This window comes from Lineus longissimus, chromosome 6, assembly GCF_910592395.1.
Source record: "Lineus longissimus chromosome 6, tnLinLong1.2, whole genome shotgun sequence".
Lineage (NCBI taxonomy): Eukaryota > Metazoa > Nemertea > Pilidiophora > Heteronemertea > Lineidae > Lineus > Lineus longissimus.
The window spans coordinates 9,241,706-9,267,905 of NC_088313.1; the positions used below are offsets into that span (position 1 = coordinate 9,241,706).

General features: G+C 40.8%; 2 protein-coding genes across 3 annotated transcripts; both read right to left on the bottom strand.

Moving 5' to 3' along the window:
* Nucleotides 1-23,398, bottom strand: LOC135489047 (NACHT domain- and WD repeat-containing protein 1-like). 2 transcript variants are annotated; one of them, XM_064774138.1, is made up of 26 exons: nt 22,718-23,398; nt 21,997-22,199; nt 21,569-21,793; nt 21,270-21,375; nt 20,018-20,204; nt 19,575-19,666; nt 19,053-19,275; nt 18,675-18,903; nt 16,851-17,069; nt 16,323-16,669; nt 14,652-14,885; nt 14,133-14,426; nt 13,710-13,945; nt 13,396-13,500; nt 12,825-13,043; nt 12,016-12,171; nt 10,989-11,282; nt 9,919-10,064; nt 9,461-9,716; nt 8,763-8,901; nt 6,576-6,703; nt 6,008-6,310; nt 5,643-5,750; nt 5,095-5,260; nt 4,356-4,447; nt 3,977-4,090 (listed from the first exon to the last, which is right to left on the bottom strand). In XM_064774138.1, the coding sequence occupies exons 1-26, from the start codon at nt 22,977-22,979 to the stop codon at nt 4,086-4,088; spliced, it is 4,974 nt and encodes a 1,657-aa protein (XP_064630208.1). In that variant the 5' UTR covers nt 22,980-23,398; the 3' UTR covers nt 3,977-4,085. The 2 variants fall into 2 exon arrangements, with proteins under 2 accessions (XP_064630207.1, XP_064630208.1); XM_064774137.1 differs by lacking the exon at nt 4,356-4,447 and having other exon boundaries at nt 1-4,090.
* On the bottom strand, nt 129-641 carry LOC135489954 (uncharacterized). The gene has a single exon (XM_064775590.1). It carries the CDS (start codon nt 639-641, stop codon nt 129-131), a length of 513 nt encoding a protein of 170 aa, XP_064631660.1.
* Nucleotides 23,399-26,200: the final 2,802 nt, after the last annotated feature.

The following is a 26,200-nucleotide window of genomic DNA, read 5'->3' on the forward strand; positions in this document are numbered from 1 at the left end:
ATGCTCAGCATTTGGGGAAATGTAGCCAGAAGGTGGCAAATCTAGAGCAGTGCCATTCTCGGAGGTAGCCAGAACGTTACCTCGGAGAACCAGTGACTCATTCCCACACCAAATGCCAGCTGGAGCTTCTACTGATGTCTGAGGGTCCGTCCGCCCCGTGACGACCCCGACTTGGAGTTTTCCTGATCATTCTGGGGGCAAGACCTGGCCATATGTCCAGTGCCATGACAGTTATAGCACTCTATGGTTGGGCACTGACGGGCCTGGTGACCCCACTCCTTACAACGCCAACAGCGCATGTCCTCAGACGTCCTCTCAGAATTTGTTGTGCCGGTGGATTCCAACTTGCTTATCCTGGATTCCATCTTCTGCAGCAGGTCCAGAACCTTGCTTATGTCCGAATCTGCTTTCGGTGCAGTGGTCCCAGAGGTAGCACTTGCCACCCTGCCTTTCCCGGATGATGCACTACCATCATTCCTATCCTCACGCTGCCTGGTCCCCTGTTTGAGAAGGAGCTGTGCAGCCTCTAGCTGACGCACTTTCCTTATGGCTTCTCCCACGGATTTTGGGGAACTCATGAGAAGTTGTTGCTTAACAGGTTCTGTGGCAGTCACTCCCAACAGAAACTGGTCCTTTGCCATCTCTTGTTGTAGGGAAAACCCACTTTCTGGATAAGCATTTAGGGCCAATTCCAATAAAACGTCAGCAAATGTTTCGTAAGATTCAGAGCTTCCCTGTGTGCGTGCCCTTAATTGTAGTTTATAGTCCTAACGGGTCACATTGTGGAATCTTTGCTCAAGTGCACTAGAGAACTCCTCATACGTCAAGGAAGGGGCCAAGTGGAAATTTGCTACAGCCATGTATGCTTGATGGTCAAGACGCGATAGAATTTGCTGCCTCCTCTCCGACACAGGTATTTTTGTCAGGTCAGCATAGGTGTTAAAGCGCTCAAGCCATATCCGAAAGCTCTGATTAACCATAAATGGTTTGGGGGCCTGCACTTTTGCCGAGGAATGTCGGGCCGTCCCCTCCTGTTTCAATCTGCTCTCGACTAAGGATGTAAACGAGTCCAGAAATGATGACATCAATTCTCCCTTGTCTGCACCAGCATCCAAATCTTCCCGTGTCCTCTGTCCAGCAGGGGTCACTGGTGGAAGCGGGGTACTACTGGCTCTCAAAGCGGGTGTACCAGGTGATGCCGGGGACAGGTTCAATGTACGGGGACCACTACGCTGGAAGTCCTCAAATCCCACTCTTCGGTAAGGGTTGTGACCTGGTGGTGCACATATTCCAGCAGCCCTCGGTGGTCCTCGTGGGGTGTCCATGGCCGGGACCACACCCCCCTGCACTATCGGAGTTCTACAATTCTGATCCGTCACCACATCAAAGAATTCAGCCATATTTATGAGTTTCGATAATACTTAATGAATATGCAATAAACAAGTATACTCTCCCACCACAACAAATAGCCGACCAGAATTACCGCAATAGAAACACAATATCATTAACTAATGAACAATACTATAGTGATTGGCACTACAGAGCGTGTACCACTGGTAATGCAGAACAGAGCGTTAGCACACCTAACAGGCCACCATACATTCGCACTTGTGGACTAGCCCAGTACCAGCCATGCAGTGCGCGAGACTGGCAATATAATTATACTAAAAATCCAGGCAGAAAGTTCATGAACGCCAACCACGGCGCTACAACTCACTAATGCTTGTGTCTAGGCAATGCCTGCAGTGCTCACCCGACACAAAACTCAATTAAATATAGCACAGTAGCACACAAACGAACGGCGTAAAAACAAGAGGCCGTAATACACTGCCGCAGTATATACAACAAGCCCGCACGCAAGCGCGAGTGTCAGATAGGGCCGGCAAAGTTGGGAAATTAACTGCGATCGGGTCCAGAATTCCTGTACAGCTGTCACCAGTGTGAAGTTTCGTCGGGGGTACTTCTCCTTGCTCGGCATTAACTCACGCTAACATACCTTCATGTCTATAAAACTCCTTTATTCCTTCGACACAGAATCCTCACATCTCATCTAAAACCATGCCGTCTTCACCCTCCCCACTCCTACGGTGTCTCATCATGGTCCTGTCACCCGGCAGCCTCCGAAGAGACTGGTGGCGCCATCTGGTCTAAGGCCAACACACCAAGAGCTACCAGATCACCACACCAAGACCCTGTCTAATTCATTAATTTCCAGCAAGTTTATCTTATGGATGGATTCTCCATCATTTCTTAACCAGCAGTGGAAGTGTTAAGCCCTCCCATCCCAACGACCACCATGTCAACTTTGGTTGATTATTTGACCAAGCAGCAGTGGGTTCATCTCAACCCTGGTGCATTGCTGTCAGACCTGAGAAGAAGGAATTGTAGGAACCTCCTAAATTTCATCATTTTCCTAGTGGGTCTTAGTTTCATAGTATCCAGCATCTTAGCTTCATAGTGGGTCTTAGGTCTTAGGTTTTCGTTTTCTAGACACTCCTATAGTACCCCTTTATCATATTAATCATTGTGGTCTCTGATCCATTGGAATTCTTACTGATATGGACAAAAATCTGGATATGGCACACATTACTCAAAACAAACCTCACCTCACCAATGAGATATCAACAATAGTACGATTTGCAATGAGAGGCAGTGGACGGAATAAACAATAAGCAGGACCTGTCATAGTGTAAAATTGCTCAATATCACAATTTTAAGTAGAAACGTAAAATTTTTCAAAAATATATAAGAAATATACCTAAGAAACATGGCAAGATTCCAGATTATCTCAAAATACACTGATGCTGAAATGAGGTTTTTTGTACATGTACCTCCGCTGACCCCATTCCTTCTATACAAAGACAACTTATGCTACCTAAAATACACTAATTTCAGACTACCAGGATGGCTCTACCTTAGGAGCCACTCTGGCCTTTTCTGGTTCATTCAAATTCCCATTAAGGGCAACTTCTAGAAAAGGCATACATGTACAGTCCAGATCATATTAATATCAATATCTCCCAAACTAGTGCACCAATTCCAAGGCTGTTTTCAGGATATTGTGAGAAATCTTGTTTTCTATTTACACTATGGCAGGAATGCGAATGCATGAGTCTTTCATTATGTAATCAGCCGATTAAAACACCCTTACAAAAAAACTTTTTTTGAACTATTATTCGCTATAACGATTGTACACAAAATTCTAAGAATACTGACAAAAAATCATCAAAATCGAACAAGTCAAAATTAAGATAGAGCCATTTAACTTTTTGTTACATCAAGGGTTTCACTGCCAAAAGCATGTTTTTCTCGTAAAAACATGCCACGTGGCAGTGAATGCGTTGAATAATAGCCCTATCTTCATTATTACTCGTTCGATTTTGATGATTTTTTATCAGTATTCTTAGAATTATTGGTTTTATCATTGTAGTGAAAAATATTTCAAAAAGAGCTTGAACTAAAAACGTTTTTTTGTAAGGTTTTTTTAAATGGCCGATTACATAATGATGCATTCATGCATTCACATTCTTGCCATAATGTGTAATAAGACAACAAAATTGCGGACAATATCCTGAAAACCGTATTGGAATTGGTGTACTAGCTTGGGAGATATTGCATGAAGTAGGTGTTGATTTTAATATGGTCAGGACTGTACCTTTTACTTTAGATAAAACCCCATGGCAAACATGGCATCTGCATTGTATCATGATTGAAATATATTTATGAAAATCGCTCTATCTGGTCAGAAAAATTACGAGCATGGGATTTTTTATTTTGACAATGTGCTTTATTACCAAGTTGGTATCAGCCAAACATGGCGCTGACATCTTACGACCCAACATTCTGCGCTGGGGGCGGTGTAGGATTTGTATAATAATTCTTCTCTATCAAATCATTCCCAAAGATTGCTGGCTTTTTCTTCAGATCATTGAGGATCATCCCCCATCTCTTTCGAGCATCTTTGCTTGCCTCCCTTTGGATGTAGACTTGTACCATTCCTTTAACTTGGGGGGCGCCGAATAAAAGGAAATTATTGTCAGCTGATACAGTGTACGCTCTGGCGTCCATATCCAACGCCAAAGTTCCTACCCTGAAAAAGATGAATTTACACACTAATGAAGATCACAATGCATGCGTGATTAAGTACGTATGCACTGAGGGTGGAGGAGGGGTCTATGAAAAACCGTACACTATGCGTACAGGAGGGAGGGGTGGGTATATAGTCTTGCGTACGTACGCAACCCAAGAACCATTTTCTGAACAAATTAGAAAATGCTTGAATGCTTAAATGATAGATTACTATGAGAATCAAGGGAATCAATCATACTGGTATTGCACATGAGGCCGTAACTTACACGCGATAAACTTGACTGGGTTCTGATGACACCCCACTACTTCCCACGTGTGTGCCATGTCAGCGTTAATGCGCAGTCCGACGCCGATCCGGCTGTAGCGCCGCAGAATGGAAAATAGGCAATTCATCGAGTAATAAAGTGGTCTCCAGGTGTACGCTCTTACAGGGGGAGGGGGGGGGGGGGTTTGAGGCAATGTGTACAAGGTGCATACAGGGGGGAGGGGGTCTAAAAATCTATGTTTTCGTGCATACGTACATAATGGATGTGCCCTTATTATTGAAATCAAAGAAAAATCTGTCTGTTTACAAATCAAACCATGAAATTAACTAAATTGTAGATCAAATCATGAAATTAACTTAATTGCAAATGGCAGTAAAAATAATGTTTCTCTCGACATGTTAGCTCTTTCGCTACCACAACCTGTACATACCGGTTCCGTGCACTACGCACTACTGGCCCACAGTAATGTGTACTGCTAAATTTTCCCCACGCTCTATTGATCAACTACAGTCCCTATAACCTTTTGGTAGGTCACACCTCAAAAACAGATTGCAGCACTGCACTCAACTCAATGCACACTTCGTCCCTATTAAAGATTGGGTAATGTTAGCTATTTTACAATGAAACTTTTCCTAAGCTAAGTTGGGATCCAGGCAACCTGGTCGATACAGAGTGCGGGCCAGGGGTACAGTACACTTCAAAAACCCTGCGGTAGCGAAAGGGTTATACAGGGACGCACCTTTTTCCTCTAGCTAGATCATAGACAAGGATACTGTTAATCGCCATGCCATTTGATATGAACAGTGAACCATCTTGGCTGAGGTGTGCCTTCATGATGATCTGCGATGCAGTTTTTACCAGTTGTGTCTGATTTAATGTATCAAGGTCATAAACTGCAACGTCACCTGAAAAATAGATTGATTATAATGTAAGATTCATCTTGAAAGGCAATAAAGAGGCAATGTTGTAGCAGGGCTGCTTTATGTCGTGACTAGGGCTTCTGAAAGCAACATCAAAGCACATGTTCATGCAAGCAAGTACCCATTCCATCAAACAGTGTGCTATTGAAATGTCAAAATATCGTTATCACTATCATTTTACAAAAAGATCCTTGCTATCACAAGACGCTCATCACTACAGTTAGCAGTCCAACCAATGATATTATTTGATCTGAATAGAACCTGAATAGACATGTACCACTCTGAGTGGTAAAAGACAAGCCAATTATCATCATTTCACAGTCCTTGTTAAATCAGGAGTCATACCCGTTACAAAAACATTTCTAACCTCCGTTGTACAGTACCACTACTGCCTTTAATGACTCTGAAAACAGGTAGTTCATTGGATACTGTGGCATGCCATTCTCAGTGTGAGCAGGCACGGAACGTCCAGATCCTGAAACATGATAATAGCCGATGAAATTGTAATCTGGTACTGTGTTACCCATTTCCAGTGAGCATAGAAAATGGGTCACCATGATAGCTTCGGGCCACGATTGGGATCCCTAGACATTTGCACACAGTTTAGAAGTCTAGCTGTCCAGTTTGGGCACTCTCGACAACAGCAAATACTTGGTCGAGCAATTCCCTGTTTCATGACTCTAAGTCCAAACTTCTTAAAATCAGCTACATGTAACTGGAAGTTGCACATACCATTCCTGACATCCCAAACAATGACCTCTACTGGTGGCATCAATTCATTTGGATGTGCAAACAACACGTATCTGCCGTCACTGGTCAGGCTGAAACCGCCCCGGTTGTGGAGGTCCTCGATTTTTCCACTGATGACCTTAGGTAACCACTTGGCAGCCTTCAGGTCATAGCCGACCAGATGACAGTCTTCTGTGGGATAGGTAGCGTGGTTGACCGAACACATGATTATCTGGCCATTCTTGCTTGCCTTCACCGACTTGATAGGGTGACCACCAGTGAGTTGGATGGTTTTGGTCAATTTGCCTAGATAATCAATGATTGAAGTTATTGGATGGAATTTCTTCTTCTTTGTTACTTGCTCAACTACATCGTTTAGCATTCAACAACAGAATTCATAACTTGATGGAGGTTGGTTTATCATTCAGTTTATTACAGTTCAAGTCTCATTGAGCTTTATTATGCAGCGTGATGACATCATTCATTCTACTGACTATGTACACCAGAACTGACTGCAGATCTTACTGACATACGTGCAAGGAAATGCTCCTAAGGCACAAGAAAAACTTACCAGTGTGTATATTGAAAACCTTCAAGCGGTCGTTTTTGAGTTTTGTTGGATTGTACAGCGATGGACTACCAGAGGGCGGTCGGGATGGAGTGGCATAGACGATGTGGTCTTTATCAATGAAATCATAACTGCGAAGATACAAAACTGCAAACTTTAGGAAGGAATCAAATGAAACGGCTAGGGGCCATTGTGCTCACCGCAAAGATATTTGGTGGTTCTGAATTCATCCTGGTTAAGAAACATGCTACATGTATAGTACATAGGTCAAACCGAAGTCAGTATGACATGTGTTGCATCGTTGCTTGGAGTACCTACCATAAAAATATCACAGAAAACAAGTCACTAATAAGCGAGATATTGCACTTTTTACCTTTTTCAGTTTTGGCCTCCTGGTGGCCAAGTCGAGAATGAGATCAGATCGAAATTCGGTGTCAGAGGTTATATGATGTAGGGAGTCATGTGTACCAAATTTCAAGTTCATAGCTTTATCGGTTAAGAAACGTGGCATAGTTACACTCAAATGGTCAATTTCCGCCATTTGACCTCCGTGACCTTGAAAATTAAGTCAAATCTAAAACCCTTATGATATGTGATGTATCCTTACTAGGAGAACCTACCATAAAAATGTTTATTGAAAACGAGACACTCATAAAGAGAGATATCACACTTTTTAGGTTTCCACTTCTGGCCCCCTGGTGGCCAAGTCAAGAGTCAGACCAGACCAAAAATCAGTGTCACAGGTCATCTGACCTAGGGGGTCATGTGTGCCAAGTTTAAAGTTCATAGCTTTATCGGTTAAGAAACCTGCCATAGTTACACTCAAATGGTCAATTTACGCCATTTGACCTCCGTGACCTTGAAAATTAAGTCAAATCTAAAACCCTAATGATATGTGATGTATCCTTACTAGGAGAACCTACCATAAACATTTTTATTGAAAACGAGTCACTCATAAAGAGAGATATCACACTTTTTAGGTTTCCACTTCTGGCCCCCTGGTGGCCAAGTCAAGAGTCAGACCAGACCAAAAATCAGTGTCACAGGTCATCTGACCTAGGGGGTCAGGTGTGCCAAGTTTAAAGTTCATAGCTTTATCGGTTAAGAAACGTGCCATAGTTACACTCAAATTAAAAACCCATAAGATATGTGATTTATCCATGTTAGGAGAACCTACCACAAACATTTTATTGAAAACGGGTCACTCATAAGAGAGATATCACACTTTTAGCGGTTAAGAAACGTGCCACTGTTTTTGAAACAGGATACAGACAACGACGTACGATGGACACTGCGCTGTTGTATAGACTCACCTACGGTGAGCCAAAAACATGTCAAACTAAAGGACCAAAATATCTCCAATGTCTGTTGACTCAAACGCAATGTCATCCACTTCACCAACAGAAAGTCATTTTCAACGGATTGCTGGATGAAGTCTTCATGTACAATGAAAATTTGACTCTAATAGTGCACCTCCTTGTGCATAGCGATATGTGTGGAAACTATACATGTACAGTTATACGAGAAAGTAAATGTCTACAGGGTTTTTTAATATCACAGAGATAGAATAAGATAATAGAATGTGGTTTCAGCAGAGAATGGTATATCTAGTTGGTCATGTATCAGTGGTATTTGGACCCAGGTAATCCTGTCTCTTCATTATGTAAAGGCAATTTAAAAAATGTCCAAAACGTAACTTTGGCTGGTGACCTTTGAGAACACCCCTCGTAGTCAGCATTGCAGTCAGTCAGAGACTTTATGGCCAACTCAGCTCATATATGAAGGATTTGGGGCTTTATCAAAGGTTATGGAAGAGATTAAAAAAATGACATAAAAATCCTAAGCAAAAATGTGCATTTATCATGACTATTGCACACACTCTATGGAATTGCAAGTGCCAAAAAATGTTGGTCATAAAGCACAGTTCATGGGCTCATTTGAATTTTTGGACATTTTGGACCTTTTATGAAATATTTGTTACATAATGAAGGGATGGAATTAGCTGCATTCATATACAACAGATATATGACCAACTAAATATACATGTACCACACTCTGCTGAACTGCATTCAAATATCTTATCTTATCCCTGTGATATTTTAAAAAACAGTGGACATTTACTTTCTGGTAGGACTGTACATGTAAGCAGCAGGAAGAAGGAGTTGTGGAAAGATTAAACAGGGCACTTACCCTCCGTCATAATTGCAATGATCCTTCAGTGTAAACAGCTCCACCATTTTAACCAGATCGTATGCCACAAGATGCTGGGTGTGGTTCATAAACATGGCACACGTGTTGCTGTGTAGCCGGCCGTACATGCAGTAGCCGTCTGAAAGAATATTGGTATTCAAGTGCATGCTTTCTCAGGCGAGGACAACATTAACTATGCACTTAACTGAAGATCTTTGCATATGAACGCAGGTGGGAATCTGGGGTCTAGTGTACATTTGCAGAGAAAGGGGAGAGGACTAAAAAATCTAGAAATTGTGCCCTGCGTACGCTCTTACGCAGTAACAGAATATGCATTCACCTTTAAACCAATTAGGAACCCGCAGAACAAAAAATCCAGCTGCCAGCACCAGGACTAAAAGGTACACTTTCAGTGCATTTTCCATTAAAATTAAGTTCTGTTGATTTTCTCCCTAAAACTCATCAAAATAGCATTAAGGACCAATAAAACAAATTCCCCATGTAGAATTGAGGCATGAAAATTAAGGGATGAAATATTCAATAATCATCGACCCGGGAAATGGCTTTCTCATTACAACCATGGTCCACTTGCCTGCAGGGCCCCCTATTGGCAGGTTTTGTTGTTCAGGTTCCTCATCAGGAACTCAAAGACTTAAACTACCAGTGCATTATAACATCTGATCACCAATTAAACAAACCTGGCTTCAATAATCTAACAACTTTCTGCTCAGCAAGATCATAGACAAACATCTGATTCAATGCGGTGCTACCAGCAACATATCGTGTCGAATCGGGCAGTGGCCAGATGTTATCCGCATGCGCTGTAATTTCTTCCGTCAGAAGTGTGTTAGGGTCAAGATCAAAGGTGGAGGTATTGCATCCGATGTCTTTCAAATCAATAGTGTTCATGTTCCTGACAGAAATGGTCATAGCTCGGTCGTCGTCTACACAGTCCTATAAATAGAGAAGACAGAGCTTAAATGAGTACAATAGCAGTGTCTGTGAGTGGATGGATTAAACCAAATACAAAATCAGGGTTTTTCTTTTCTCAACTATGCTGATCGTGGCCCTGATTCGATCATATTCACAATCCCTGCTTGCAAAATTATTAGACTCACAAAAATAAAGGGTTTTACAGTACTGATAAGAAACTTACCATCCTATAGAAGGGAGTGCTGCTCTGGAATAGCTCCGTGTCTGCTCCTGTTTCAAGGTCAAGTTCGGTGAGAGAGAACGGATGAACCTCTCTATTCAGATTGGGGAAGATGACGTGATTACCATCAGATTTCGGATACAGAACCTCTGGAAGTATGTCAAATTTAATCAAGCGTGGAATAAGTCTTTCTATCAGTTCCTACTCTGCATCCGATGCACATTGCATACGGTAGAATGCAAATGTTGAAACTAGCCAAATGAAACAGGCCAAACTAAACGAACTAAATTCACATTCTAAACATGAAATTGAAGATCACGTTTAGATGTAGTATGATTGTAAAGCATTGGGTTGATATTTGCATGAAATGAAAAAGCACTTTTATTCACTCAGGCCCATTTAATTTGGCACGTTTAAGTTTTAAACCAGCCAAAATAAACAACAAAATTGAACGGGACTATGTGAATAATAATATATTTTATGCCATAAACATACTTGACCGAATCCTGCAATGAATATTACATGTAAACTTGATCTTTCAGTAAAGGTTTAAGGCGTTCATTTGGATCGTTTAGTTTGGCTTGTTTCATTTGGCTTGTTTCAACATTTAAACACTACCCATTGCATACCACCAACATCTGAGTAAGACAACTGGTTGTCCAGTACATCAGACACTGACAGCATCCTAACCACTGCTAAGAAAAGAAAACTGAGGTGGTTTGGTGATGTCACGTGAGACTAGGGAACGCTTTCGATTACCATCTTTGCAGGGCACCGACAAGGGTGACTGTTGACAAGGCTGACCAAAGAGACAATTTGAAATAAATAGTACTGGTCTGGATGAAAGACCAGTGATCTGATCCCACTTTTCAGAAGTGCTGCATCCTCAATAGCTCAGGGTCGTCAAAATGGCCACATACATTTAGCTACAAATGATGTTGACATGCAGTGCATCAAAAGCTTTTGATGATGATGATGATGTAGACATGCAGTGTATCAAAAGCTTTTTATGACTTTTCAATTTTTTGAGAACCCAGGAAGATCATGTAACACATTGCAATGCAAATACTCACGTGTTCCACTCATTGAAAATGCATGAAGGTCAAGGTCAAACTTCTTCAACAATTTCCCAGTCAACGGATTAAAAACTTTCAATGTCACATCACTTTGTTCTGTGTCTTCGTTGAATACCAATGCTGCTAGTTTATCGCTCGACGTTGCTGCTAAGTAACAATGCATTTTGCCTGGATTTTTATCAATGACTTTGACCTTTGCGATGTACTTCTTTGTCTTTTTGAATTGATTGGGTTCAAGGATGTAGAAATGTTCCGTATTCTTGCGAAAGTATATGACCAGGTTCTTGTGGCCTGAAAATGGAAAATCAATATTTCAGTAAGTTAGTCAGGTTTGATTAGTTAATGAATTCTAGAATGAGTTTTAGGGACAGTACAATTCCAATGGAACATACAGCGCTGCACACGGAGGCTTAAAATAACTCAGAATATATGTCACGATGGCTGAAATGTTGTAAGAACAGATGTCACGTCTCTTGGCACAATGCATAATTTTGTCAGAGATGTGAGTAACCCGGACTTGTTATGTCACAAATGCTGAGCATTTAGATTGGTCCCTTTAGCAACTTTAGCCTATTACCATTAGGCCTGAGGCGGCCACTGCCGGGGGCCTTATTTTAAACGGTTTTATTTTTGCAATCCTTCTTCCTTGACCAGAACTTTGGAATTGTATTTTCTTTGGCTAGAAATAGGTTTTAGTCATTTAACGACGCCAAAAATTTCTAACTGTTGGTTTTTCATATGAGTTGTCTTTTACAGTCATAAATTACACAAATTTGATTGGTAGTATGGACAAGCAGATTCATTTCAATAAAATATTCCATGTTTGAAAATCGTCGGCCAACTTCTGTTATATACGTTGTCCCTATATATAAGTTCCCGCCAGTAGGTCAGTGTGTAACCATTATTGGCCAGTTCTTGGCCACTCTCTGTAATGTTATCAAGAGAGTGGTTGAGTCACTCTATAGCAACTACAGAGAGCCAATGCACATGCTGGGGAATTTCAAACAAAACGGCCTAAACCGACCTCTCATAAATTCAGGAGCAAGGGTGTAGAGCTCGGCTGGTGGGGAAGCTATTGGAAGCTGGTGGAGTTTAGTCCATGTTCCTATCTGCCAGATGTACAGTGACTTGTCCGTCATAGCCATGAGCTTTTCGTAATCCGGGGAGAGACAGATGGGCACTGAAACAGACAGGTATGTTAGGAAATTTTGATTGTAAATGAATGCACATGTTAACAATGTCACATAACGCCCATTCCAGTTTTTACATGCACTTCTCAAAATGTACTCTAGTGGTGGAACTCGAATGTAGGGCAAAAAAATGGCCATCTTAAAGGGACACTAAGGCTGGCCTCTATAGGCAGCAGCTAGGCAGGCAAGATAAAGTCACACAAAGACGCCAAAAGGTGTCTCTCCCATCTCAAAGTACATAAAAACTATTCACGTTTATACGAGGAATATATTTAGAGGTGAATCACACATATTCCCCTTACTGCGCATATCAGTCACTCTATGATTTTACCCTTTGATGTTTCCGGCAGACATTATAACAACAAAATCGACAGAGCCTGACCCCATAACTTGACACTGTCCAGCCAAAAGAGGTTGCTCATCCGAATAGAGACATATTTGCTTTTTGGCTGAGCTTTGGCTTTTGCCATCGGTAAGGGAAAGTGACACTGTCAACAAAACTAATGAGCCAAACATTAGATTCGCTGACAGTGTGCCCTACAATCGAGTTCCACCACGAGAGACGCCGATCAGGAAAAAGACATATTATGATGATGATGACAATGATGAAATATTCAAGGAATTCCAAAGTTTCTAGACATACCAGGCAAGTGAAACATTTCGTGGTCCAGTTCCAGCTTGTGCTCAATCTCCGGACCATAGATCGTGATGATTTCAAGCTGCATCTTACAACTATTGATGATGAAGTTGTTGTCCTTGGTGATGCACAGGAAGTCGGGAACCACAACCTCAGGGTCATAAATCATCCGCCTTATCTCGAGGCCAGTGTCCATGTCCCAGACAATCATTGTGTGACTGGAGTCTGATGAGGCAGAAAACCACTTGATCAGTTTTATCATGATACACAAAAAACACCCACCCTTAAATACCTCAATTGTCACATTACAGATTATCATAAAGATATTGCACCCGATTATTGATCAAAGAAATGTTAAACAGCGTTTATCCAAATAAACTTCTTGATACAGTTCCTCCAAAAAACTTCCATTGTGATAGGAAAGCCGCCAGCCATTGGTTAAATCGTAATCAACTGCCAAGGTGTCAAAGCTACATAGCAGGTTGCAGCTACAACATCTGCCTTCTCTGTTCATGACTTTCGATCAATCTAATCATACACCCTGACCCAGCCATTTACTCCAAGACCCTGTACTCACATGAAACAACTCTCTTTTTATCTGGAGACACCGCTATCGCCACGATAGTGTCACTGTGACCAAGAAGTTTTGTGATCATGGCACCTCCAGAGGGATGGAGAAACCCTTAATGAACAACAGAAATGTTTGAGGAATAAAACAATTCCTACGATAAATGATACATTTGTCAACATGGTCAAGATGTAACAACCAATGTCTGTTGAAAATACCCTACTTCACTTTTTTGTAATCATCATAACATGAATAAAGAGAAAGTATCATGAACTGCAAATAAATCAAATTGAATCTAAAAATTTTTCTCAAGAACATCATACCTTTATTTGCCACAAAACATCTAAATGGTGGGTTCTGACACTTCTGCACCAAATTTCTAACATTGGCCATCTCCGCGTCTAATTTCACCGACATTAGCCTACCGCATAACTGCACCGGTAACTGCCCTATGTCCGGAGCAATGCCCTCTATGGAAGCACGGAATGCATTGCACACGATATCGAGTTCCTTATCACTGATGCCGTGTTGTTTTGCGAACAGGAAGTCATTCAGGACACTGAAAAGATTGTGTGTACATCAATACAGATTTTGTGTATACATCAATACACACTGTGTTTATCAATAAAGATGGTGTATATATCAATACATTTACTGACTATACGGACTTTAGGACTGTTATTCACCGCCGATAAGTCGGCATGAAACTGGACTAGGGGTTTTCCTTTTATCGTTGCAGTACCTACCTGTCAAATCCACTTGCCCTCGTCTTCTGATACAACCAATCAAAATTGCACAAGACCTCCTTCTTCAGCGTCTCAACATCTCCCGCCAACACAAGATGAAACGGCAATTCGGACAGTTTGCGATGGTTGAATAATGTCGCTTGGTTGTGCGCTGATTCCTTAAAGACGCATGGCTGTGGTTTGACCAATCGATCCTCTACCCCAGCGTTTCCTTTTTGATCCATAAAAGGTTTCTTGATGCTGTTGGCCCATTTCCCCAGGAAGTAATCTGCCATCGTTACATGCAGCTTTTCCCTAAATATTCAAGAGAAGAAGTTTAGAATATTCTTCATTGAGCCATTCGTATTCATATACCAGAACAAGAAAGTATTGGATTTATCTTAAACATATTAAGGTCAATAGACAATGGCCATGTCCATGAGGAAACATTGGCATTGTAACAAATCCATACAGAACTAGAAATCAGGAAAGGAAGAAGATTTTACATGACAATCCAAATTTTCTGATACATGTAGTTACCTTATTTCCTTTTTCCTTAGGTATCTCTCTTCTGCAACTTCCCCGAACTCCCGATGGTACCACTGCTGAACAGTGGCACCATCTGCCCCTCGTTCTGTGAGGTACTCCTTCAGGTCGGCGTGTACTCGCACCCAGATGAGAGGAGGCAAGCGGCGGTAAGGCGGCGCTGAATACTGGTAGATGTCATTCAAGACATCATCGTCAAGGGAGAGAATGTCCTCTAGTTCATTCCGACTGATATAAGCAAGAAGAAAACTAGGAATTGTAAAACTGAACTAATCTCAGTTCATACAGAAAGGAAGCGAGTGATCATTCCCAAACTCTTCTTAGTGGAAGTAATTTTCCACTCATGCTCTTAGGTAAGGCCATATAAAATGAATTACCTGACTCTCATCAGAGTTGGTGAAAAGTTTGTCCAGTCGGGCAATTTATATATTATAGTTTATATATAAATTTTGCCGCCAAAATGTTCTTATGACGTCATCCACCACAAAAAGGTCGATTCTGGAACTACTGGCAAATTGCCTAATAGTCTCTGCTGCACGATCTGTGCTTGCGACCATGTAAAGCATGCTAGGTGGCACTACACCGTGTGGAGGATGGTATCAAGGGCAGCGTCAAATAGGCCCCGGGCAACTGACACGAGGTAGTCTTTCAGTTCCTGCTGAGGCCTAATCATACATAACAGGCACCATAATCTATACATTTCTTGGTTCAGATGAATCTCCAGAAGAAGTCTGCAGCATTTTCATTGCATTTAATTCATAAGTTCACCGATAGGTGGCGCCACTTTTGACACCACTTGGATCCTGAAAATGGTAAATAATTGACCAAGAAATGGCATGATGTGTGCAATCTTCAAACGGGCCTCAATAGGTTCAAAATGAATAATTTGGGAATGCCATTACCACCAGCAGATAGCCAAATGCATCTAGTTTCTTTATTTGATGTGAAAACATGGGGTCATCTCGGCTATTTATTTGCTATATGGCCTAGAATTTGGACGAGCATAATTAACACTCGCAAAACTACGCCCAACCTCGCATGGCAGATGGAAGGTATGTTACATATTGAGGCCAAACTGGGGATTGAGACCCGCTTCAAATGGCACAGCTGCTAGGCTCATAAAATTGCCAAAGATCCCTCTGCACATGGAAACTAAGACCAGGGTGTCAAACTAAATAGTATTTGGACCCATTCATGAACATGGAAACGCCCTGCGTCTTAAGAACTGCATTTCTCTGGGGGGACAAAACAGACCCTGTCCCCACTGTGTAGTGCCACCCTATTCGATGTATTGCAATGTCTGGCTTGAGCAAGGCTATGATGTCAATGGAGGGAAGAGAGCAGACTGACGTAACTGATATTTCATTCTTTTAAATCCATCATTATCGGCAACATTCATCAATGAAAATGGAATATTCAATCCTTCAAATATATCATAAAATATAAATTTTGACTTTGATGCGGGAGAATGCTCTTTTATAATTTATATATAAAATATTTCTAAAAATCGACCGGGCGCTTATGAGAATCAGGTAATTTATTTTATATGGCCTAGTGATCTTAATGAATGCAACCAATTTTGGTCTCATGATTTGGAATACAGTATAGGCAAAGGGTTGTCACCAACTTTGTCGCATACCAAAAAATTTTCACACTCCACCTCACCTGAGCCCATTCTTTGAGGCTGTGATGTAGCCCAATCCATGGCTGATCAGTAAAAACCCGTGGTACTTCTCCAAACGCTCAAATAGCTTGTTAATAACGTCTTTTACAGAGCCCTGCAGGACTGCCGCGTTGACTTTGCTAAATGAGGACCACTTGAGTGCCTGGTCCACACACAGTTTCAGAAAGAGGGGAATTGGGCATCGCATACAGGCTTCTTGTAACAGCGACCTCTGAGGATCTTGAAGCGTCCGATTTACCGACTTCATGTAGCCATCCAGGATGCTGGAGATATCGGAAGTGGATAGTTTAGGCACAGCCATGAAACAATCTGCTTCCTTGATACGATTCTGAAAAATGGTAGTTTTTTTGTTGGAGTGAAAATTTGAGGACTTCTCTTTTTCTACATCTGTACACAATCTTGAACATTTTTGTTGCTACATTAGACACTAAAGTCACCGTTAACAGTAGAATCTTTTACCTTTTACATTTGCGATTTATCAAACCTTGGAAAAAAGCATAAAAGTTTACCTTCAGATGTGGCACGACACTGTACTTGTCATCAGGTATGACCGAAATCACAACATGGATATTTTTTGGCAGGGGCAGAGGTAACCAGTCCATGACTCGACCTTTGTGACTGTCGTCCAGCTGGTCTAGTGAGTCGAGGAAGAGATAGAGTGAACTCTTAGCTTTGGAGAGGGCGGTAAGACTGTGGACGAAGAGCTCTTGGGCGTCCTTCATTGTCAGCTGGAAATATGTATAAATTGGTATGACAACCACTAAATTCCAGATACACTGATATGTATTCCATCTGAACAAGGCGTAGAAACGGAAATGGGTAAAGGAGTACACAAACAAATGAAACGGCCAGGGGCCATTGTGCTCACCGTATACATCTTTTAGTAGGCAGGATCATGCTTAATTTAGAGGTGAATATGGTGAACACAATCAGGCATGAAGACTTTTTTTAGATGTGTATTGATGTCAAGTAATAAGACAGGGCAGTATATATAAGTTTATGATCCAACCAATAATTGTCTATGACATCAACAAGATCAATATCGTGTGATTGCTAAGAGTCTCTGCAATAAAAAATTCATCGAAAAAAAGTCATTAATAAGCGAGATATTGCACGTCCTACTTTTTCAGTTTTGACCCCCTGGTGGCCAAATCAAGAATCAGATCAGGCCAAAATTCGGTGTCAGAGATTATCTGATGTAGGGGGTTACATGTACCAACTTTCAAGTTCATAGCTTTAGCAGTTAAGAAACGTGCCATAGTTACACTCGAACGGTCAATTTACGCCATTTGACCTCTGTGACCTAGAAAAGGAGGTCAAATCCAAAAATCATAGGAAATGTGATGTATCCTTGCTAGGAGTCCCTGCCATAAAATTTTATCGAAAACAATTCACTCAAATAAGCAAGATATTGCACTTCTTCCTTTTTCCGTTATGGCCCCCTGGTGGCCGAATAAAGAATCAGATCGAACCAAAATTCAGCACCAGAGGCTATGTGATATAGGGGGTTATATGTACCAAGTTTCAAGTTCATAGCTTTAGTGGTTAAGAAACGTGCCATAGTTTACACTCTAATGGCCAATTTACGCCATATGACCTCTGTGACCTTGAAAAGTAGGTTAAATTGAAAACCCGTATAATATAAAATGTATATTTGCTATGAGTACCTACAACAAAGGTTTTATCGAAAACAAGTCATTTATAAGCGAGATACCACACTTTTTAGATTTCCACTTTTGGCCCCCTGGTGGCAAAGTTAGGAATCAGATCGAACCAAAATTCAGCACCAGAGGCTATGTGATATAGGGGGTTATATGTACCAAGTTTCAAGTTCATAGCTTTAGTGGTTAAGAAACGTGCCATAGTTTACACTCTAATGGCCAATTTACGCCATATGACCTCTGTGACCTTGAAAACAAGGTCAAATTAAAAACCCGTATAATATAAAATGTATATTTGCTATGAGTACCTACAACAAAAGTTTTATCGAAAACAAGTCACTAATAAGCGAGATATCACACTTTTTAGATATCGACATTTGGCCCCCTGGTGGCCAAACAGAGAATCAGATCGGACCGAAAATCAGTGTCAGAGGTCAGCTGACCTAGGGCATTCTGTGCACAAAGTTTCAAGTTCATAGCCCTAGCAGCTAAGAAACGTGCCACTGTTAGGATATGACGACGACGACGACGACGACGACAACGACGACGACGACGGACACAGCGCTATCATATAGACTCCCCTCACGGTGAGCCAAAAAGGAGTGAAGTATTCTAGGATGCAAGAGTTTATAGAAGACTTCATAAAAATTTCACACTTAGAACACATCTCACCTCTTTTGTTTCCCCATGCAGATTTGACAACGTCTCTGGTTTCTGAGCCAGCAACTGCTCACAAACGCTCAACAAAAGTTGTCTGATGCTCGAGGAGTCTGATGTTGTCCCGATGAAACGTACTATAACAGACATATTCTCTGATTGGGATGACATTATTTTCTGCAGACACTTTGCCATCAGGGCTGTCTTGCCAGAGCCAGGTTGCCCACAAATGACAAGGGGATACCTGTAAGATAAATGGCATAATTAGGAACCTGATGACGAGTTTCCATAAGGGACGTTATCATCATCATCATCATCATCATCACTGCATCATGTCCATAAAAAAATTTGAAATACATTGCATTACTGTAATTCTTACAGAAGGCTACTAACCTGTTAACTCTGTCCATGATCTTACGCATAATTTGATTGATTAGTTCCTCCCGGCCATGGAAACTCTTGCACTTCATCTGAGCAAACTGTGCATGCTGTATGGCTTCCATTGTCAGTCGGTCCTTGATCTCCATGTGTTGTTTATCCTCAATTCCCCGTAAGATGAGCTCTGTCATTTTCTCGTAGAAGTCAATCATGAATTTCTTGAGGTAGTTGGCATGCTCTGTAATATGATAGTATCTGTATAGTATTAGTAAATCACGACACAACATTTGGTTGTTTTTCAAATGAGAAAGAAAATTACTCTTTATTATAGCCACTGACACCGAGGACAACTTGATCCTGAGCAGAATACACCAAGGCAAAACAACACCAAAGTGACAAGCTGAAACTATACATGTATGGTTCCTTTAGCTTACCTGAAGCACATTTCCAACAAACGAACCTACCCTCACCCATCCCACCCTACCCAACTACATGTACACTGGTAATGTTCTCTCAAAACGTTCATGACATTATTACCTGCAACAGAGGGGTCCACACCATTTTCTGTCCACCTCACATGGTAGCTAGTGATATTTGATGCTGGCAATTTTGATGGTATGCTCTCCTTCCTGAAATCCAAGATACAAGTGACTTTATTTGGCCTACATAGGACATCCCAGTTGAGAGAGATGCAAATCCAAGTGTCATTGAGCGTGGTTGCATATGCATGGTCAGGCAAAATATCCCATCAACAGGAGTAATACGAGAAGCTTGTTATGCACACTTCCTACAAGGCGAAGCAACAACACCAAATAACTCATTCCCTACCTGACATGAGGAAAATGTTATAGACTTGCAGTCGAAATCTGTCAGGCAAAGGTGAGGGCGACCGATACCTATCAAACCAAGGTTTGGTGTCATTTAATGACAGACACCGACCACTTTAAGACATAGATACCTCGAGAGCAGCACTTCCTTACTTGAGTTTGCTGATCAGTCCCTGCACTTCAACATCTAAACTTCCTCCTTTCATGTCAATAAATCGTCCTGCCAGCTGGCTGCCCTTTGACCTTTTCTCAAGGTCATCTATAGTGCGATTGAACCAGTAGCAATGCTTGTCAGGATTCTCAGCTTGAAGAATACCATTGGCTATCTCATCATGTGTCACTAAAAACAATCAATCAGAGATTTTAAACCTTTTAGGTGTGTTTACAGCGTACAGTCCTTCCAGAAAGTAAATGTCCACAAGTTTTTTTGGTATCACACAGATAGAATAAGATAACTGAATGCAGTTTTCAGCAGCGAATGGTATATCTAGTTGGTCATGTATCTGATATATTTGGACCAAGCTAATCTTGTCTCTTCGTTATGTAACAGGTAATTTTAAATTTAAAATTGCTTTCATTTCTATAAAATTCCTGCTAAATTCTTTCATTTTGAAGATCAGTTTTAGCTCGCTACATGAGATTGTTTTTTTCAGACAGCTGATGACCTTTGAGAACACCCCTCATAGTTAGCAATGCAGTCAGTCAGGGTCTTTATGGTCAACTCAGCACATACATGAAGGGTTAGGGGTATTTATCAAAGGTTAGGGAAGAGATTAAAAAAATGACATAAAAATCCTAAGCAAAAATGTGCATTTGTCATGACTATCAAACACACTCTATGGAATTGAAAGTGCCAATAAATGATGGTCATAAAGCACAGTTCATGGGCTCATTTTAACTTTTGAAAAGGCACATGAAATAAAAAGTGATTTTTGGACCTTTTTTGAAATGTTTGTTACATAATGAAGGGATGCAATTAGGTGCATTCAAATACAACAGATATATGACCAACTAAATATACCATACTCTGCTGAAAACTGCATTCAAATATCTTATTTTATCTCTGTGATATTTAAAAAAAAGGACATTTACTTGTCGACTGTTTACATGTAAGGGCAGAGTCACGTATTACAACAGCATAGTCAAATACATGCAGAGCATACTAAGAAATCAAGTTGTGGTTAATATTTTCATGGTTATGAAGCAAATGAAAGCAAATTTGAAATTCAATCTCTGGTCAATTCGAAATCACCAAAGCCGACCCATTGCAGGAATATGCTTTTGGATAATATATTAATGAAAATATGGTACCAGCAGCCAGTTAAAAACTTGTTATTCAGTTGGTCTAGATCACTGTGTACCTGCAGGTAACTCATGGCTTTAGTCTCCCTTCAAAGCATCTTACCTGACCAGAGATATTTTATCTTGTCAGCCCCAGACAGAACCTGGGAAGCAGCAGAGCTCAGGGTCGACTGTATCATTTCAAAGTCAGCCCACCATTTGTCTTGAGCCTGAAATTGGAAATTGCTTTTTCTGGGCACCCATTCATACTGGTAGTTCCCATCAACCACTGACTATGTTATCAGATCAGGAGTGACCGTCTCATAACTTTTAAGTGTTCAACTCAAGGTCACACCTTTGCTACTCTCTGGGTGGGGCTGAGCCCCCTTTCCAAAGTTTCTGGATCCACCACTGAAAACTCACCTCTTTTTTCTTTTCTGGCTCTTCATTATTGATGAAGTAAGGCAATCTGGATGTAATCGGTTGGAGTGTGTATACATTAGGCAAGCTGTTTTTGTCTTCTTTGTACCAATCAAGGAGCTGATTTTTCTCTTCTTCTTTCTTGACTACCGACAGAAGTTTCTTGAACTCTGTTGCTTGGATTTTTGGAGGGAAGGGACGGTAGCCATACTTTTGTCCAAGAAATGTCTGAAAAGAACACTGCACATAATGATCGTGATCTTGGTTCAAAAAGAATATAAGCTTACTCAGTTACTGCTTTGGAAATTGGTCTGTCACGGAAAGTTAGTGAGGCTAAGCCTCATCAAAGGACACAGAAGTGGCACACTATGAGCTAACTACATGTACCTGGCAAACAGTGTCTCAGGTAATAGAAAGCTTGCCCAACTCACCACAAAGTTTGGCCCCGTTGACAGCCGCTGACATTCTCTCAATTCATGCATGCAGAGCTCTGAAGTCATGTGATCTTCTGTCGCCTCATCCCTCACGCCCCATCGCATGTCCACCACTTGAAATTCGTAGCCCCGTTCACGACAAAATGTGCTTAGGTTAGGGTAGACATACTTCATCAAGCTATTCCTCTCCTCTCTTGTGTCTGAAAGCACAAACATGTTTTTACTCATTGACAAAAGAGTTGAAAACGTTATGCAATTTGACACCAAGTAATTTTTGATAACATGTCCTTTCATACTAGCGATGACAGGTGGTGTTTGTTAAGTTTCTTTTAGACATCACTGGCACTGCTGTGTTTTCTTTTCTGTTGTTAATCGCCCAAAAATAGTGTCCCATTTTCTTATGCCGTAGGTCTCTTTTAATTAGGCCTATGGCATTCGTTAATTTTAAAAAAAATATTTTAATTGAATTTTAATGTCCAATTGCGAAAATACATATACTAAATATAAATTTCAACATTGCCGTCGTGTAAACTGATATACAAATACTATGGTTACCAAGTTTAAACAAATTTGTATTCACAATTAACTGCACTATGGCATTGTATTACCGGTACTATAAGTGGATTTCTATATTTAACTGTAATTAGTTTATGAACGGCGTTCCCCTGTAAATATGTCACTGCATCAGACAACATCAACAACCAATAACTGCACTTACCAGTAAAAGTAGAACTTGTAAAAATCCTGACAATCTTTACAAGCGACGGATACTCCACATCAATTTTGCTGCTCAAAGCTGCAGATACAATATCTTCTCTTCCAAGTCCTTTCTTTGGCTTTGCTTTGTTGATTCCTTGTGATTCTCCCTCTTTCTTCCCTGCAGTGGATTGTGTGTTTCCACTTATGGGTGCATTTTTGGTGTTCCTTGAACTCCCTCTGTTGGTATTTTGAATGGCAGCCTGTTTTGCTCTGGCATACATGTTGCATTGATGGGCCAGAAGGCTTACTTCATCGTATATCTAGGCCTATGTATACATAGCTAGGTGTACTATCATACAAATATTAGAAGAGTTTTCATAACTCACAAGTTACTGCTGCAGGTGCAAAATCCAGAACAAAAGACACATCAGTGTTATTATTTGTCACTAGCTAGTAAAATCTGAACAGTTCAGCTTTATGCTGAATGTGAATTCCTTGACGACAGAACTCGAATTTGAACTAAACCTTCGAGTTGGGTTTATAAACAGATTAACATGAATTAACTAATAAAACACCACTCAAGCACATAGTAACAGGTAATTTAACAGCTTGTTGACAAAATATTAATAGATTCTCAACAAATTAGGCAAAATTTGCAAATTTTATATGATAGTATAATAAACCTCACTTCCTTCGAATACTAGCTCTTCAAACTTTGGAGGTCAAAACTTCGCATTCCTCCTATTCATTCTCCAAAGCAGAGGTAATATTACTATCTGTGCCAGTATCAATCTTGACACTAGAGGCGCTGATGTCGTTCCTAAACAACGGCTCTAGCACTGCTTAATTGCCACCATCTTGAAAAGCAGTACCGCGCATGTTGAAATTGAATTTTAATTTCGGCACTGTGCGAGTTTGTGCCAGTATTGGCTTCCATTGCACGTGTATTGCATGTATAATTTCCACAAATGTACGCGGCAAGAATAGGCTTACTCGGAACAAAATGCCATAAATGTGCCGATTTACTAAAGATTTTCGAGTCCTCTGTAATGTAACCCGGCCCAGTTTACCATATTCATTCCGATTTTTTTCAGCCCATTTTGAGCCGAACTGTTAAAGGGCCAAAACTTGCCTCGCAAAATCATCGTCTGCACGCACAAACCTGTTCACACAGCTATTTTCTGTAAGCTACGAAAAGAGTGCGCATAAAACCCCTCGATATCACCTTGTTTAAAGAAGAATATTTTCAAAGAAGGACTTGAAATGCAATATGAAAATCTTTTGAATTTTTGGAATAAAAAAAGCCACAAAAAGTCTTGCAGTTTTGTGGATGTCCTATTTCACCACATTGCAATAGCTGCGCGCTGCGCTTACACCACGAAATATTGGTGGACCAATTGCACTTACACCACCACATTGCCGCGACAAATTGGTTCGGCAATCCATTGCCGATACAAATTGCCGAGCGAATTTGTCCCACCAAGCTTGATGGTCCAAATTCGCCCGGCTTGTTAAAAGCTCGGCTTTGTCGTGGTGTACGCGCAAATGGATCGGCAATTAGCTAGTTAGATGGTTCGGCTCCAGGCGGCGCTTTCGAAATGGCGCTTTCTGCGCATGCAATTTATTGTTTGCGCGCCATCTGTAGCCGGATTTTATAACTAGCTGCAGTGCTGGTGTAAGCGCTTGGTGGATTTTCGATGGTGCGGCATTGGTTCCCGAACCAAGATTGGTGGTCCATTTTCAGGTGGTGTAAGTGCGGCTGTTCGGCAATCCATTGCCGATACAAATTGCCGGGCGAATTTGCCCGGCTTGTTAAAAGCTCGGCTTTGTCGTGGTGTACGCGCAAATGGATCGGCAATTAGCCATATGTAGTTAGATGGTTCGGCTCCAGGCGGCGCTTTCGAAATGGCCCTTTCTGCTTATTGTTTGCGCGTCATCTGTTGCCGGATTTATAACTAGCTGCAGCGCTGGTGTACGCGCTTGGTGGATTTTCGACCGTGCGGCATTGGTTCGCGAACCAAGATTGGTGGTCCATTATATTTTCAGGTGGTGTACGTGCGGCTATTATCGATATCACCTTGTTTTAGGAAGAATTTTTTCAAAGAAGGACTTGAAATGCAATATGAAAATATTTTTGAACTTTTGGAATAAAAAAAGCCACAAATGTATTGCAGTTTTGTGGATGTGCTAATCACCACATTCAGATTGCAATGGCGGCGATTTCCAGCAGGGACGGAAATACGTCGATAAATAGTTCCGGTCATGCACACGGAGTTGCCTCCTATTCTATTTTCTTAATAATTACTCCAGAGTCTTTCAAATAATTTAATTTATTACTCGAACAAAAATAACTCATAGCGTTAGGCCTATACCAGAGTCTTTCAAATAAAGAGTCGGGTCACGGCAAGTTCTATTTGATCCCACAGCTCTCTTGGGCAATTAACTGGAAGCCATGATGAAGCCCTTTTTAAATCAGCTACAAACTGAGCTGAGGTGCAAAACAATGATGGAACGATAAATATTTACTCTGCACATGAGGTACACATATGATTACATACAATAAATGTATATCTAAGAATTTAGGCAGATGTGTTGCTAATTGCCAAACATAGGCCTAACAATAATCAAAACACAATTAAGCTGCATGCACTCTCACCTGTTTGCAATTTGTTATAAAAAATCCATAGGTTGTAATCAATGGCAACATATATTGTAAATTATTTCTTAAGAGCTGTCTCAAAAATTGATCTACACATCATAAATGTTTGTAAGGTTTAATCCAAATTGCATGTGCAACAATATTGGAACGGGATACCTCACAATACTTTGCGTTTGCCTGCCAAAACTTGATGACTTATTTGGAAAACAAGTTAGTATAATTAGTATACGTATAAGTTCTGCTTAAGTTGTGGAGCTCAAACTCTCTAATTGGGAGGTTGAGAACAGCGACTTACACAGTATCCTTATACTCATATGGAGAAGAGACAAGACCACAATTGATTTTTTAAGCCTTTTAGCAGTTAAATTGTCAATGTTTGACCGCGACGCATCAAAGAACGCGTGGTGTTGTGAATCTGAAATTTAGATTATGTTATTCCGGACAGTCGGGCAAGTAAATGGTGAAAAATAAAATGGTGATTGACCACGGAAATTTTTTGATAATCGACAAATTAGACAGACTTTGATATTTCCACTCTTTTCAGCCAACTGGCAGAAAAAACTCAAAACACGCCCCCTATTACCCAATTAGCAAAATTCGAAATTAATTTTTTCATCAAATAATTTCTTTATATCTGTAGACTTGCCACAACAAATATTTTTTCAGTACCTCTCCAAATATGTACTTGAGAGTTAAAAACATGCACTCGTCTAATTGATAGGCCTCGACCCTCCAACCTATGAATATTCATTAGTGGTCTTGTCTCAGAAAACTCTGCAGAAAGAGGACATATTTTGTGTATATTTTTGTCCGTATACGTAAGGAACATGGATAAGTCCCTGA

Excerpts from the sequence above, each read along its gene's own strand:
- LOC135489047 (XM_064774137.1), bottom strand. The coding sequence starts at position 22,979 with ATGTATGCCAGAGCAAAACAGGCTGCCATTCAAAATACCAACAGAGGG. Across the intron at positions 13,044-13,395 it reads TAAAAAGAGAGTTGTTTCAT|ACTCCAGTCACACAATGATT; the intron begins GTGAGTACAGGG and ends CTGCCTCATCAG. Across the intron at positions 5,751-6,007 it reads TGTTTGGGATGTCAGGAATG|GATCTGGACGTTCCGTGCCT; the intron begins GTATGTGCAACT and ends ATCATGTTTCAG.
- LOC135489954 (XM_064775590.1), bottom strand. The coding sequence starts at position 641 with ATGGCAAAGGACCAGTTTCTGTTGGGAGTGACTGCCACAGAACCTGTT.